Below are 17,673 nucleotides of genomic sequence, written 5' to 3' on the forward strand. Positions count from 1 at the left end.
CAGAATGGATTACCAGGAACTCTGTGCAATTTATCTTAGCAGATACTTAAAATAGGATAAGTTCTCATTGTCCTGAGATTTTATATATGGGAAGTGGCTATGACTGAGATAAGATGACTTTTGAAGATTTTTTTCTTCCTAAAATGTTTTGGGAAGAAAAATATCCTTCTATGATTGGTTGGAACAAGTTTAAATAATCATAACACTGGTATTTTAGAATAGAGATTGGAAGGAATGTTTTCAGGCAGTTCTGCATCTGTCATATAAGTGAAATCATTTAAAAATTTAAAATTATTTTTTAAAAGCAACCTTCCAATAGTCATTATGTTTTCTCCTTTTAGTTAAAAACTGAAAGCATAATTAACATTGGTAGATTTAAAAAATATACTTTTTAAAAAGATGCGTTATTCTCATATATCCACTGACCATTAGTTTAACAACTATTGAAGTTTCTTCCCCTGGGAAACTTATAGTTGACTGGGAAGAGATGACCTGTGCAGAGATAGTTATAATAAAATGTGGAAGAGAAGAACTGGGAGAGAGCTGGCTTCCAGTTGGGAGGGCTCTGGAAAGGCTTCCTTGGCATTTGAACTGCACCTCGAGTGATATTTGATGTGATACTCAGGATAGGGTGCAGGAGAGAAGGACCAGCAGGAGCAAAGGACTGCGGCAAGAAAGCTCGACTTATGCACACAAAGAAGAGTGAATATTTGAGTTTGATTGGATTAATCGTTACATCAAAGAGAAATTTTTGAAAAGGCAGAACCAAATGGCTGAGCGCCTTGAATGTTGGGCTAAAGATTTTATTCTTTATTTCTTATGTAGTGGGGAGACCAAAGATTTTTGAACAGGGAAAGGAAAACATCAAATTGTGCTTTACAAATCTTCCAGAAATGTTAGGATAAGCCGGGATGGGAGACACCTGTTAGGATGGAAAAGTTTTCAAGGATGTGACCCCTGCTGCTAGAAGAAATGGAGAGGAAGGAAACGATCTGGGAAATATACCATTGCAGCTCTTCACCCTTTGAAAGACGTGTTGTTGAGAAATACGGATTCTGGTCTTGGACAGATTTGGTCACTTACCTGCTCTGGGCCTTAATTTATATTGTGTGTATGTGTGTCCAGGAGGCTGGGGGTAAGGGAGAAGGGTTGAATCGGGTAACATCCAAGACACTATTCAGGTCTACAAGTCTTACTGTTTTTCTTCTCTTAACTAATTCAATTTTTCTAATTGGTGGTTTAGCCAGTCACTCAGCCAGTTACTTAAGTATCTCAATTTTAATTATTTTATTTTATTTTATGTTGTTGTTGTAAGAACATTTAACATGAGATCTATCCTCTTAAAAATTTTTAAGTATACCATACGGTATTGTTGACTACAGGTACAATATTGTACAGCAGATCTCTAAAACTTATTCATCTTGCTTAACTGAAACTTCATGCCATTGATCAGAAGGGGGAAAGAAGGAGTTACTAATCAATGGGCAAGTATCTTGATTTTAAAGTTGCAATTAGTAATTGACAGTTCAACTTAGGAAAGAGTTAAAGGATGCAAGCTGCTGAATTTTCACAGGTATGAATTTGTTAGTTCAGGATAGTGAATGTAAATTAGTGGTTCTCTCTCTATGCAAAAAATTGTTGTGGCTTCAGCCTGTAATGGGTGAAGTCTCTCCAGCTTAACTTGGTCAGTTATTTGGTTCTGGTTTCCATAGATTTTGACAGTACTGTGTTTAAGAAAAGCCATGAGTCAGATCTAATTTTTTTAAAACTAATAAAAAGGGATGATGACTCATATGACAAAATACTTTCAATTAAACGGATAGGTCTCTTTAACTATCAAAGGATCCTACTCTAGTTGATGCTTGTTGGGTTTAAACATTAAGTGACAGTGGTATTTAAGAATCCTGCTTGAATGTAGGCTCCATGACTTATTAGGTACATGTCCCATCTTTTAAAAAAGCTACCGAAATAGAACGCATAACTATTTAATCTCTTTGTAATCATGTCAAACTTTAATATTTGTCCTACAGTCTTGTCTGGATTTTGATATTAAAAACTCCATAGGCAGGGACTGCATCTTTTTGACTCAGTATTTTATTCCAGGGACCCAGCACATGCCTGGCTTGAAGTGGGTGTTCAACAAACATCTGTGAAGCGAATGAATGAATGGATGGATGGATGGATGGATGGATGGATGTTTGTCTGAAGCTATAAGTCTGGTCTATTTATTTACTTTTCAGATGGTTCTCCCCTTGAATATCAGAGTGACTGATATCCCAGACTGACAACTAACTAACAAAAAGTTCTCTCCAGACCTTGCCTATAGTAATTAATTTGGAGGACAGACATCCCTTTGCATTTGAGTGTAAGAAAAGGAAGAAAGACAGTTTGAGTAGGGAAGCTCTGTTGTGTTCTCTCTCCTCCTCCTCCTCAAAGATGAGTCATTTAAAATAGATTCAGGTGCCAGACAAAGAAAAAAAGGAGTTCAATTTCTGCCATATGAATTGAAACGTTTCGATAAGAGGACATCTGAAGGGAAATTATCCAGCAGCTGTTCTATCTCTCTCTCTCGCTCAGTTTTCTCTTTGCCTGGCTCCATCAATCTTCCGGGTTCTGAGCCAAGTCAGGTGCTGCCACTTCCATGATGACTACGGGGGCAGTCCCAGGTCTCTCCCCCAGCCTGGCTGAGGTGGAAGAAATCCCTTTTCACTCTGGTTAAGCTGAGAGAAAAAACAGATTTTCAAAAAGAAGAAAAAAAGTTTGTTAGAAAACTAAGAGGAAAATTGTAAATGTTTATATGGGTAATGTCTGGATCTCTTAATTATAGTGCCAAAAGCTAACAATTATTCAACATCTGCTCTGTGTTAGGCTCTATCCTAGGTTTTTGTGTGAACATGAGTTCTACAGGAAGCAAGACACCAAGATGGTGTTTGCAGGAGATTGAGGGAAATTCCTCTGAAGAATAAATGAGGAGGAAGCAGGTGTCAGGAAAGAGAGCCTTTACACCACTATGCTGATCTGACACCTGTGAAAGAGGGAAGGAAGGATTTGTAGGAAGAGCCTCAGACCACAGCACAGTTCTGAGAAAGTCTTATCTAGGCCAATAGGGAGGGACTAAGTCAAAGATGCCCATTGGAGGACTCTTCCATTGGGCAGGATTGGGCCAGCACTAATACACCTGCCATGCTTAGTCACTGGTTGGGAGAAGGCCAGTGCAAGCATGCTGCACCATTCACAGGAACCCACAGCAGGAGGCTATCAGTCAACTGTGCTTCCTATCTCTCATAAAGGGAGATGTGAGAGGGGCTCCTCCATGGCCAACATCATGCTTCACAAAATGTCTCATTTGTTCTTCATAATGCTTTGAGGTAAATATTATGAATCCTTCACCAGATGAAGACCCTGTTAATACCAATAACTTCCCCCTCCAAAATCTCAGTCCCAAGTATCCCTTCCCTCTGACATCTCCCTTTAATTTTCTGTCTAACACCCCTCTAGTGCCCTGGCTGCAATGATTCTTTGTTGCAAAACAATCTCCATTCATTGATCTTTCATTCACTAACCCTCCATCCATTGACTCTATTACCTTTCCCTCAGTGCTTGGCTTAAGGTTCATGGTTGGTCCATCAATATGATCACTTCCTTGGTTCGTTCACTGGATATCCTCAACTCCTTTGTCTTTCTGTCCCACCATCGCACTCACCTAAGAAAACCCCTTCTCTGATTGAGTAAACTCTCCGTCTACTCTGTGCTTTAACCTGAGAACTGAAACGATATGATTGGCCTGCTTTAAATTAATAACCACACACTTCAAATGAACCTGAGTACTGCCCACTTGTCCCACTTCCCTACTCAATTCACTCTTTTTTTTTTTGAGGAAGATTAGCCCTGAACTAACATCTTCTGCCAACCCCCCTCTTTTTGCTGAGGAAGACCGGCCCTGAGTTAACATCTGTGCCCATCTTCCTCTACTTTATATGTGGGACGCCTGCCACAGCATGGCTTGATAAGCAGTGGGTAGGTCTGCACCCAGGCTCTGAACCGGGGAACCCCAGGCCACGGAAGCAGAGTGTGTGAACTTAACTGCAGCACCACCAGGCAGGCCCCACTTTCTTACTCTTATGAGAAACCATTTCATATGTTCTTCTCTCTCTTCAAGCTTCCAACATCCTTCCCCTTCATTCTCAACTGATGATTTTGTTGAGAAAAAAAACAGATTTCAAGAACATACCATAGGAGCTGGGGTTCAAGGAAATGTAAACAAGCTTAAAGGAAGGTGGACTCCCCAACTTTAGACAATATGTCAATACAGGGATTATCACAAGAAACAAAGCTGGAGCCAAGTTCCTAGAATTAGATGCAACATAGAGCTCCCCAGAGTTTTCTGAGTCTGCAGCAGGTCTGAGCCTGTTGGGGTGAGTGGAGTGGTTCTAGCCATGAAGACACAAAAGCTTCAAGGTTAAAAGTCAGGCAGGTGTTTATACCCAGCCTCCCTTGAGTTCAAGCGCCCCATATTTCTGGAGCCTCTCTGAAACAAATAAACTACCTCCAGCAGGCAGAAGCAGATGCCCTGTTTCTCCTTTTATCAAATTAAGCACTTTACAAACACTTGTTTTTTGCCTAAAGCTCACCTCTATGATCAGTTAGAGAGATGACTAATATCCCCCAAACTCTAAGAATAGTTAAGCCTTTCTGACTCAAGCAATCATCTCAGAACATCTCCCCATATTTTTTAGATTGGTGGCTCACTGTCTCTCCTCCTCTCATTTCATGAGCCCCGAGTCTGTTTAGAATCCCGTTGTTTCCATTTGACTCTTCCAATATGGTTACCGTTTAGTAACAATAGGAGACCATTTCCATGAGGACCTCTATTTGTTCATCTGTTCACTCATTATTTTTCAACAAACTTTTATTGAGTACTGCTATGAACAAGGTACACTGGGGATACAAAGATGAATAAGATAAAGTCACAACCCTGAAAGACTTCATCTTTTAGGTGAAATAGATATGAAAAGAAATAATCACAATAGTGTCATATATAAATTAAGTTAAAGGTTTGGCTGGTGTAACAGACATCAAAATTAAAGGAGGCTTAAACAAGATAGAAGTTTATTTCTATCATTTAATGGTCTGAGCATAAGGAAATGATGATAAGGCAGCTTTATAGTGTTCCTCTGTTTCGTTGCTCATCCATCCAGAGTGTTGACTTCATCCATATGGGCTAAAATGGCTTCCTGTCATACGCACATTCCAGCCACTGGGGAGGGCAAAGAAGGAAACTAACAGCACACCCTCCCTATAAGGGAATGACCTAGAACTGATACATATGACTTCTACTCACCTTCCATTGGCAAGAACTTAACTTCCTCATTCAAGGCAGAATGAGGCAGTCCTAGATTTAAGGCAGCCATGTGCCCAGCTAAAAATGCTACTTTTACACTATAGAACAGTGGTCTAGACTGAGGAATTTCCCCCCCAGAGGATTTGGCAGTAACTGGAGACATGTTTGATTGTCACAAGTAGGGGAAGGGGCACTACTGGCATCTAGTAGGTAAAGCTCAGGGATGCTGCTAAACATTCTACAATGCACAGGACAGCCCCTCTACAACAAAGGATTATCTGGCCCAAAATGTCCATAGTACCAAGGTTGAGAAATTCCGCTCTAGAGAAAGGAGAGAATGGATGTTGCAGAAGAAATAACAGTGTCCTACATGTGATAATCCTACAGTAAATGTTTGTGAAAATGTACAGTAAAGTGGGCTTTATAGGACATCTTTCTATTCTATAAATATACATTGAATACTTGCTTTATGCCAGGAACTGTGTAGTTTTTGAGGTATAGCAATGAGAATAAACGATCTTTGTCCCCAAAGGACTCACAGACTAGTGGGCAAAATGTACAAGCAAATGATTCCAAATCAATGTGCAGTGTAGTAAGGACTATAAGGAAGGTATATGCAAAATGAAATTAGAGGATAAAGCAGTGGCTGCCTTCCTGCGTGATTCTATTTAGTGAGTCACAAAGACTTGAAAAGTTGACAATTGAATCAAGGAGGATGATTAGGAAGCGTCAAGCCAAAAAAGTCTGAGAAAGGCATTCCAAGAGATATAACCATTATAATATAATAATATAGAAATTTCAAGTGTGAAGATATGGAGAAATGAGAGAGAATTCACGTATAGGACTCAAAAATACCTTGATATTGCTGGAAAATAATATTTATGAAGCTGAAAATATAGTAATTGCTAGATTATTAAGGACATTGAATGCCACAAAAGTAGTTTAATTTAGTTCATATATAATGGGGAATCTTTGTGATATTGAGCAGATGTGACATGACCATGGCAGTACTGTAGAAAGATCTTTTTAGCTACAATGTGAAGGAAGGGTTGGAGGGATTGTAAATAAATATGCATACCTGTAGTTCATCATAAGATAGTTTACCCAAATATCAACCACATATTGTGACAATAAAAACCATCCAAACTCACATGCTGCGTCGTATTTTATTATCCATAATGATACTTCCATTTATTAATATTTATGAATTTGCTTCTCCCAGTGGATTTTCAGAACATTGCCTCTTCCACACACCACATAAAAACTTGATCTTGCAAAATGACCTTTCAGAATAACTTTTTATTCTTATGCAAATATAACATATTCTTATTTCTATTGCACATTTAATTCCAGAGTAACACGTCTCAAAGTTACCCTGTTTAAACATATGGAACTCTTTAAAGAATATAATGTAAAATTTATTTTCTTGTTCTCCAAATTCATGCTCTTTTGTTTGCTATTATTAAATTCTGATTATAGACACAAAGATGTTGTCTCCTGAGATACATTTACTTAATGAGGGTTCACTGTTTATGTTAATTGAGGCTTCAGAACACATATCTGACACAACCTGTGGTCGAGTTGTTTCTACATAATTCTAGTGCACCAATTTTTTTATTCCTAATGTAGTATTATGCAAACTAGGTTTTAAGGTGGAATTTGTAAATAAAAATAGGAATAATCATATGATACCATAAAATATGATAGAACTGAAATAGACTTGCTAACACTGAATGAGTTGACATTTTAACATTGTGGAAATTAGCAATAACTTCTCACAGACCAAAGCAACTTGTTCAGTGAAGTTCATTTCAAATGCAAATAACGTTTGAAGTTTACTTTTTTTTTTTTTTTTTGCCTTTTTTGATTCCCCATAACAGACACAAATGAACTATTCAATTCAGTAAGTGTTTGTCAGGATGACAATATGTTTTGTGATTTTGCAATGGTTTGCTTTTACATACATCATCTTGTTATACATGCAAGATCTTGTTAGTATTCCCAATGGACCCTAAAGGTAGATGCTATGCTCCTATTTTATATTTGGGAAAACAGGTTTAAGAGGTCATACAGTGAATCTGTAGATTACCAGGAGATGAACACAGGTATTCTACTCAAAGCCCAGCACTCTTTCTATATGTTGCACCTGTCACTTGCTAAGATCTAGTATTTGTCCAACTATCAGCTGGTAGGGAATATAAAGACCCAGTAAGACATAGTTCCTGCCCTTTGGTTGAGAGATAAAGTATAAGAAGCAGCTAGCCATTTGAAATTGATTTTAAGTAAATGATAAAATGAATAGAGACAATGAGGTCAGAGAAAGGACAGATTCTTACTTGAGTGATGAAGCTGTAGCTAGTTTATGGTAGTCTAGTAAAGTATACTATACATGGTATATACTGTATATGTGACTTCACGTGGTTTCAGCCTTGGCAACTTGTGCAAAATGAAAATGCTTATGAGAACTAAATTGTCTAAAGAAGCAAATATAAGCTGATTATCAGTTCAGATACTGTCTTTGAAAGAAAGGTTGAAAACATAAAGAAACAAATGACAAAATATATATAAGAAAAGTTAATGCTTAAGTGAAAGTTTAGAATTCTTACCACCTCTCATTTTGCTTTTCAAAATGATCACGTGATAATTTTGGCATGGAAAAATTTGGGGGTCAAATTATAAGAAGAAAGCTTTTTCAAAATAAGAAGAAATATTAAAGTAATACAAGTCAAAATTTCCATTGCCTCTCAGCTATATTCCTCAAGTGTTTTTATATTGTCCAGTGTTGAACATTATGTACTTATTTATGTATCTTCCTCTTCTATTAATCTGTTAGCCACTTGGGGATTACTCCCAGGACTATTATAGTGCCTGGCACAGACTAGGTGTATAAAAACTTGGTGGATTTTCTTGAGACGAATCTAGGACTTGACAGTCCAAACTCTGGCAACTCCTAAGTGCCACTGAGATCTAATTTGGCCAAATAACTTTCAGCCACTAGAACTAATGGAAAGTCTGTTATTTATTAATTATTTTAAATTAAATATTTTATATTGAAAGTGGTTATTTTTTGAATTTCTAATTCAATGGCAGCTTTGTACTCAAGGCCAGCAGTATGGCACAACTGACTCACCGAGTAGAGTTTAGCAGTTGAAATAGAGGCCAAGGTCCGATCTCTTAGCACTACAAGAATGTTTCCATTGTGTTAATGTTGTCTCTTGGCCCCATTGCATCTCACAACTACGTCACAAGGAACTAGCAAAATATAATATTGGCTAATTTAACAAACATTTGTTAATCTCCTACGTGTCTCCAGCAGGATGCTATTTCCTAAAGATGCAGAGATAAATGAGAAATATCTATAGAGCACCCTTTTTTGGCCAGGCAGCATGCCAAACACTGAGAATACTGCAGCTGGTCCTGCTCTCATATAATTTGTATAGTGTTTCAGACTTTAAGGAGATGGAGAGATACGAATTGTGATAGGTGCAATAGAAGAGAACATAGAGAAGGGAGGAACTCATTCTACCTTATTTTGACAGGGAAAGCTCCACAGAGAAAGCAAAATTTGAACTTGGCTTTAAAACATGGGTGAGGTGTCCTAGGCTAACAAGGATCTTGCCTTATATTTCAGGCAAAAAAGCATGAAGACGTAAAAATGTATCTTAACTTGTTAGATGAGCTGTCAGGACGCTCTTGGCTGGTGGTATCAAAACCCAGCTCAATATGGCCTAAAAAAGTAAGGAAATGTGTTAGCTCAAATGAGAAACAGAGAAAGGGCAGCAGCAGAATTGGTTAAGTCAGGCTCAACGCACCATCAGAAACACAGGTGTTTTTCCTCTTTCTGCTCTGCTATCCTTGGTATACTGGCTTTATCTTCAGGCTGGTTCTCCTCCTGGTCTTCTAATGGCCACAGCAGTTCCAGGCATCACATCCAGGTGCAACAATGGCCAAAAAACAAAGAGATGTTCTCTTCCTGAGTATAGAAATCTTTCTCAGGAGTTTCCCAGTAGACTCCCCTTCTTTTCATGGGCCAGAATTTACCACTGTCACTGATTATGCCAATCTCTGACAAGGGAAATGAAACCAGTAGTAGCTGGACCTTGGGCTGGAGTGGGATCTGCCTCTGCCATAGTACATGGCCATGGGGCAGGGGTGGGGGAGGTAGATATGTTGCATAGACAATGACTTGAAACAGCTTCAGGAACTAAGAAGAGTTGGAGACATTAGTTCAGAGGGAAACTTGGTATGGAGAGTGTTTAGTTTGAAAGGACAGCAGAAGCAGAAATAGCTGTGCATGCCATGTCAGGGGCTTATACCTTAACTCTATGCTATGGAGTGGTGTCATTTCTAGGAAAATGTCTAATTGTATAGTTTTGAGCAAATAGCATCATTTTAAACAAGATTATTGGTCAATCTTGAGATTGTCAATTATAATAAATCATTTAGAGTTATTTAAAACACCAAGAAATGTGTCTCGTATAATATTCACACTTGATTATAATCCATGTACGGACACACACATACCCACAAATAAACCTCTCCTTTATTTTTGTTCCCAATTAAAACTAGGTAGTTAATTAGCAAATAAAAGACTTTTACATTTAAAACAACTTAAAACACCATAATAGTGTTAGTTCTTTGAAATGGTTATTCTCTCAAAGAATATTTCTGATCATTGAACAATTAATTAATCACAGACCTCTTTTTTTTTTTTAAAGGAAAACAAATAATAAGCAGAGGAGCAGAAACATTGGTTCTTTACAACTTCACACGTTTCCACGGTAGTCTTCATGGTTAAGTTAGAAAATAGCTCCCCCTTGTGACCAAAAATTAGCTAATTGGGTATAAGAGCAAAAATGAAGCAAGTCTCTAGAAAAGAGGAAGCAGGAAAAGAGGAAGACAGCCCCCTAGGGATGACGTTATTGTTACGTTTCTTAAGCTAGAAATTATTGGTTCATAAACACTTAAAATATCTCTTTGTTTATGTTGGAGTGGTTAATCTGATTATTGATTCTAATTCCACAAATAGTTTTATATTTGATCTATCTTGTAGGAAAATTATTTTTTTTTAAAAAAAACTCATCTATTATTTGTATTCTACATTTTCTCTATATTCACTGTTGACCTTTATGAGATGCACAAGATGAACAATTGTAATAAACATTTTTAGCTGCTTTCTCCCCCAAATTATCAACTACAATTGGACAGTTAATGGAAGTAACATTTTTGAGGAGTGAGTCGGGCTTTAGAAAGACAAATAAAATAGGAAGGTAGGGAGTCAAAGATCATTTCTAAAACTTGAATATTTTCAAATCAGCTGCTTTTAATATTATCCCCCAAATCCTCATATACTATTAAAAATAATGACACAGTCATGAGCTATTATTTTAGGTAACCACAACTGATGGGTATAGTCCCATCTTCAGGTATGCTGAAGAAAGCCTAAGGACTGCCAGTTTTTGAAGGTGAAAGAACAACTTTACCAAGAAAATACAGATGTTAGTTTAGCTTTAATACACAGAAAAATACTGAGGCAAATCACTGATCAGCCAATTTGTATTCATCCCTAGGAAACTCAGATTGTAACACAAAATAAAAACAACAGCATACCTCTGCAAACATAAAAGGACACGAAGTTAATCTAACTACGATTAAGATGAACGGAGACTAGGATGAACTGATGTGTTGATCCAGTTCTCCTGAATAACAGTCATAAAGGTTGTGATTATTTGTTCTAACAGTATTGCAGGCTTACTATGGGGCCAGGCGTTGTGCTAAGCACTCTTATATTATCTCATAGAATACTATTGTTGCAATTCACATTTCACGAGTGAGGAAACTGAGGCTCCAAATGTTTCAGTAATGTGCCCAAGATCAAGTCATAGGTCAGACTGTAAACTCAGAGCATGACCTCTTAACCGTGATGTTTGCTGGAATCCAGGTCTGGTATTCCCAGGCTCACATATTCTGACCCTCTGCAGTTTAACATGTGTCTAGTTTGGTCCTGGGTATTCAGTTTAATCTGTAACAACTGGATAGTGGGCAATCTTCCACATGATGTAATAATCCCCAAGTTGCTTAACAAAGACACTGTTGTTAAGAAAGCCCACTGGGGCAGATTGAAGAATCAAAAGTCAAGGGGGTGAAAAGTGTGGTATTTTGAGAAAGAGAGAAAGGCCAAAGATTCAGTTTGGGAAGATTCTTTAGATTCCTCTAAAGGTGAATATTTAGACTTTCTGATTCTGTGAAGAGCAATATTAGGTGATAGTTGTACTTTTTAGCATCTGGGATCCAATTTTATTCTGGTGTTGTTTGACCAAAACTCTGTGGCTCCAGGTCTGATTTAGGCCCAATAGAGCAGTCTATTTGAGTGTGGACCAATCCTGGGAAACTCATCCTCATCTTAATTCATCCCTTAAGTCACATCACAGTCTTATTTTTTTTTTTTCTGTCCACAATTTCCCAGTTAAAGTTCTTCTGGAGTGGGGCCATGCACAGAACAGGCACCAAAGTAATATTTGTTGAATGAGTGGAGGAAGCAACACAAAGGAATCAAATTATGAAGAGGAGTAAGCTATATAAAGGAGAAGGAGGATATTCCACGTGGAGAGAACAATGTATACAAAATCCAGGCAATGTGAATTGTTTAGGGAACTGCAAGAGGCTGAACATGGCCAGAGTAAAGGCCATGTGATAGAAAGGTGGTGCAGTTTAGTCATAGCTAAGAGGCAGACTCTGAGCCTGCCAGTTTTGGTTTGGATTCTGGTTCCACCTCTCACCAGCTGTGTGTCTTTGTGCACGTTATATAACCCGCTATACCAACCTCATGGGCATTAGAAAGGTTAAATGAGTTATATATAAGAAGTACTTGGAACAGTGCCTAATGCATAATGAGTATTCTATAAACGTGAACTCCTACTAGTATTATCATGTGGGCGAGTATATATAATCCAAGTGGTGGGATAGGCAGGTAACAGGTCTCGGAGTTTCCTACGTACAAAGGAAGAATATTTATACCAAAAGTCATGGAGAGTTTTTGAAGGTTTGTAAGAAGTGGGGAGACAGGGTGTGATTTGAATTTTAGAAAGGTGATTACAGGATGGATTGAGGGGGACCAAACTGAAGACAGGAAGACTAGAGAGGAGGTAATTGCAGTAGTCCAGATGAGAAGAAATAAGGACTTAAACTAAGTCAATGCCAGGTGCAGTGGAGTGGAGAGGGAGTCCTAAGGGAGAGTTGGCAGGTCAGGTGACAGGACTTACACATGACTGAGTTAGAGGGAGGCTGATCCTCAGTTGTCAGGCAGGGGCGGGGTGTGTGAGGATACTAATCACTGAGAACGGGAACTCCAGGAAAGGGGTGGATTTGGAGGAAAACAGGAAGTTTAGTTCTGTACACGGTGTCTTTGATTTTGGACATATTGAGTTTGAAGAAAACAGCCAATTACCAATGCCTGATAGGCAATGGATAAACAGGTTTGGTTCTTTGGAGAGATCAGAACCCTGATGAGAACCCTAGCCAATGTATTAAGTGAAGCCATTTATACTTCTGGACTGAAGAATAATTTGTTGGTCGTTTAAGGTGCTATCTATGCTTTGATTATAGATAATATTAAAAGGATTAACTACACCTCATCCAGAAACAGATGAAGTTCAGAGATTCTTTTGGCAATTCAAGAACATTATCATTTATTGTCACACAGTAGTAACAGAAACAAAGGCACTGCTGAAATCAGACATTCAAATCATTGATTCGGTTTTGTTTTGAGGATTTTGTTAACTGAATTTCTTTGCAATGCCCTGCCTTCAGTTGGGACATATACTATACTGTCATTATTTGAATGTGTGCATGTGGGTATAAATATTAACATGTGTGTGTATATATAATGTGTTTGTATTTCAGTCATTTCAAAAATTTTACTATGCCTCTGCAATTTTTCAACTTCCCCCCATAGGTATCTCTGACGAATACATAACACCTATGTTTAGTTTTTATAAAAGTGTGGCAGAATTGAAAATGACTCAAGAAGAGTATGCTCTGCTTACAGCAATTGTTATCCTCTCTCCAGGTAATTTCATAGTTACATTTTTGTTTTTAAGACATTTGTTCATTTTTTCCCAAGTACAGTGGTAATAATATTTATTTAAAAAATCTGGAAAACACAGAAACACAAAGAAAAAGTAAAATGGCCTATAATCCCACCACTCAAATTGAACCCTTGTTAACATTCCAGTGTCGTTCTTCTCAGCTTTTTTCTAAACATCACACTCCTTCATTCAATAACTGCATTTTGAACACCTGCTATGCACTAAATATGGCCCTAGACATTGGCGGATATGGCAGTAAAGAAACAGGCAGGACACAGCTACATGGAGCCTACATTCTAGTAAGATGAGAAAGACAATAAATGAAGAAACAAACACAAATAATTTTCAGGAGGTGGTAATGCTGCAAAAAATATAAAGATGAGGATACAAGGAAAGGAAGTGGCAGCAGAATGCTATTTTTTTTTTTTAAAGATTTTATTTTTTCCTTTTTCTCTCCAAAGCCCCCCGGTACATAGTTGTATATTCTTTGTTGTGGGCCCTCTAGTTGTGGCATGTGGGACGCTGCCTCAGCGTGGTTTGATGAGCAGTGCCATGTCCACGCCCAGGATTCGAACCAACGAAACACTGGGCCGCCCGCAGCGGATCGCGCGCTTAACCACTCCGCCGCGGGGCCAGCCCCCAGAATGCTACTTTAATTAGTGGTCAGGGAAGGCTTTTCGGAAGGGTTGATATTTGAGCATGGACCTAAATGAAATTACATACTTTTGAACATAATAGAGAACATATTCTTTTTTTTTTAAGTTTACCTTTCTTCAGAAGTCTTTTCCCATGTCATTAAAACATTATATTGGTAAAAGTTTGTTGTAATGCAGCCACCATATTCCGTTGTATTGATGTACAATAATTTACTTAATTTTTATCCTGTGTTTGGATAGTCGGGGCGTTTCCAAATTTTTTGTTGTTGTTTTAAACGACGTTGAAATGAATACCTCTGCTAGGGGTTCCTGGACCCAATTTTAATGCGTGTGTGGAGGCTTCCCCACAACAACAAGCGGTTCTTGGTTGCCAGCGGGCTGTCTGAGAATTCAGCTCAATTCTAACACTGTCTACCTGGGGATAGAAGCAGATTCCACAGGTAAAGGGCTCAGTCTCACAAGACTGCCCTCCACTTCAGACACCCGCTGCAAGCCCAGATTGTTACCTGTGCTTTGGACAGACTGGCTACAAACTGGAGGTTCCCACTACTCCCTCCTTGGGTTTGATTAATTTCCTGGAATGGCTCACAGAGCTCAAGAAAACCCATTTACTCACTAGATTACCCACTTATTACAAAGGATATTAAAGGATACAAATCTACAGCTAGATGAAGAGATACACTATAGGGCGATGTCCTGAACAGAGGAACTTCTGTCCTCCTGGAGCTTGGGGCCCAGCACAGTGGAACGTGGAAGCATTCTGGTCCCCCAACATGGAATCTCTGAAAAAGAAAGGGCAATGAACTGTCCTTTTGGGGTTTTATGGAGGTGTCATTACGTAGTCATGATTGACTAAGTCATTCGCCATTGGCAACTGATTCAACCTCAAACTCCCCTTCCTCCCCCATCCCCTGAAATCATGGGGTGGGACTGAAAGTTCCAAACCTCTGATCACAAGGCTGGCTTTCCTGGCAATCAGTCCCCACCCTTGGATGGGGTCCAAAAGTCACCTTCATTAACATAAACAGGACACCTTTAACACTCTCAACACAGGAAATTGCAAAGGTTTTGAAAGCTAGAGCCAGGGACTGTGGAGGAAGACCATATATACATGAGAAATATATTTTGGTCATCTGAATGAAGCCAGCCCTAGTGGTCTAGTGGTTAAGATTCAGTGTTCTCGCTGAGGTGGCCCAGGGTTTGTTTCCTGGTCAGGGAACCACATCACTTGTCTGTTGGTTGTCATACGATGGTGGCTGCATATTGCAGTGATGCTGAAAGCTCTGCCACCAGTATCTCAACTACGAGCAAGATCACTCACGGTAGACATGTTTCAGCAGGGCTTCCAGACTAAGACAGATTAGGAAGAAGGACCTGGTCACCTACTTCTGAAAAAACTGGCCATGAACACCCTGTGAATAGCAGTGGAGCATTGTCTGATATAGCATTGGAAAGTGACAGGATGGTGCAAAAAGGCAGGGCAGGGTTCAGCTCTGATGCACACAGGGTCACTAAGAGTTGGAATTGTCTTGATGGCACTCACTACATCTGAATGACCAAGTATATATTTCCTATAAATCATAATATTACAACTTCTATACATAAAATTTGTCTATATTTTTGGATTACTTTAATTATTTGGGAATAAGTGATGCCACGTTCATGATTTATAAAGCATAATTACAATGTTAGCATTAAACCACTTTTCATACATGATATTGTGGCAGAAGCTGGCTGTTACTTTGTCTTATCATAAAAAACTATAATTAAGAAAAAGAAAAACTTTTTGGCAGTACTTACTAAAATTACACATGTATGTATCCTATGACCCAGCAATTCTGCTCCTTGGAATATACCTACCAGAAATGATGCTTATATCTACCCTGTGGGTTACCTTTGGGGGCAGTGATTGGAAGGAGAATTTAGGGAGGCTTCTGGGAGGCGCAAATGTTCTACATCTTGATCTAGTGATTACATGAGTATATATGTATGTGTGTAAAAATTCATCAAGTTGAACACTTAAATTGTGCATTTTAAGTGTACATTTGTAAGTTATATTTCAAAAAAGTTAACATTGCTATAATTACGCCAAACTAAAACTTTCCATTTTTTAAATTTTGTCATTTTATTTAAAACTTCAAAACAGACAGACAATATATAAAGGATAGAGAAGCAGTAGAGAAGCTTCAGGAGCCACTGCTTGATGTGTTACAAAAGTTGTGCAAGATCCATCAGCCTGAAAACCCTCAACATTTCGCCTGTCTCCTGGGTCGCCTGACTGAACTGCGGACATTCAACCATCACCATGCAGAGATGCTGATGTCATGGAGAGTGAATGACCACAAATTCACCCCACTCCTCTGTGAAATCTGGGATGTGCAGTGATGAGCATCATAGGGGAAGGGTCTAACCTGTTATTTTCCTCATAACACAAATCTGATGTATAACTTTCCTTTACTTCATTTGCACTTTGTTTCACACAAGAATTTTGATGAATATTTATGTAGTAATTATATAACATCCACGATTGTAAATATGGGGCTAGATAAAATTACTTTCTCTACATTGTATTTTGCAAGGCTTCAGGGAATCATTCATTCTAATTGGCATGCCCTGTTTGCCTAATTAAATTTATCATTATTTCAAGTCTATCTGTTGAAATAGGGAAAATCTCATTTTGCTCTTCATTTTACTTTATTGCATATATTTTATTAGAGTTGTGTTCAACTTTGGCAATAAACCGAACATAATGGCAACAGGGTTTTCTTTGGGAACAAAATTTGAAAAATATACAAACTCTTATTTCTTTAAATGATGAGTGACATCCTATTGAGCCCCAGGGGGTAATTTACAAAAAGATAAACTCTCACAACATGAATGGTGCTTTTCTCATCTTTGGAGAAGCCCTGGTGAATAGCCGTTTATTTGTAATAGCCCTCTGATCATTTCATTTTCTTTGAAGTTCAAAGAGAATAGTGTACAGAAAAGTTAATGATTCTCACATAAAATATCCCCTCAAACAATCCCTTTTCATAATTAGGGTCTTGAGGCAGCATTTACAAATTCACAGCATGCAGATAACTCCAGTGATAGGACATTCCCTTTGCTCTCTTAGAAGGGCTCACTATTGGCTTCAGTGCATATAATTAATCATTTTTTTGTTTGTTTTGTTTTGCTTTTGGAAAACACTCCTACAGCTGTGTGCACAGCTGTTATATACTTCCCCCAAAGCAGGAATTAGTTCATTTCCTTCCTTCATTGTTATACTGTTGCATTCTTCTCCCCATTATCCTTTGCTGAATACAATAAAATACCTTCTATAAGTAATGGACTTCTATCTCCCTTTCTCCTGAAGTCAGCAAAAATGGAGCTTGCTTAGCAGACAAACGGTTTTTTGTATTAAAATTCTAGGGCAACCTTGAAGTCCTAAAAATAGCTAGTCAGAGGAAAAGGGAGTGAGTTGGGGCTAGCATGAGTTGGGTCCCATTTGCTACAACAACAAACACGAGTCCCCACCAAGTACAAGATTCTTTTGCTAAACTCCATGAAAGATACAAAGATGATTAAGACACTAACTGCCTGGAAGGTC

At 38.4% G+C, this 17,673-nt stretch overlaps 1 protein-coding gene across 6 annotated transcripts in view; it reads left to right on the forward strand.

Annotated features, from left to right (window-relative positions):
• Nucleotides 1-17,411, forward strand: part of NR1H4 (nuclear receptor subfamily 1 group H member 4) — a 72,614-nt gene extending 55,203 nt beyond the window's left edge. For all 6 annotated transcript variants that reach the window (XM_070600652.1, XM_008516368.2, XM_008516369.2 and 3 more), the window contains 2 exons: nucleotides 13,296-13,409; nucleotides 16,231-17,411. In XM_070600652.1, coding sequence (XP_070456753.1) covers nucleotides 13,296-13,409; nucleotides 16,231-16,469 — 353 coding nt within the window. In that variant the 3' untranslated portion in view covers nucleotides 16,470-17,411. The remainder of the gene's footprint in view (nucleotides 1-13,295; nucleotides 13,410-16,230) is intronic.
• Nucleotides 17,412-17,673: the final 262 nt, after the last annotated feature.

This window comes from Equus przewalskii, chromosome 29 (assembly GCF_037783145.1).
Source record: "Equus przewalskii isolate Varuska chromosome 29, EquPr2, whole genome shotgun sequence".
NCBI lineage: Eukaryota > Metazoa > Chordata > Mammalia > Perissodactyla > Equidae > Equus > Equus przewalskii.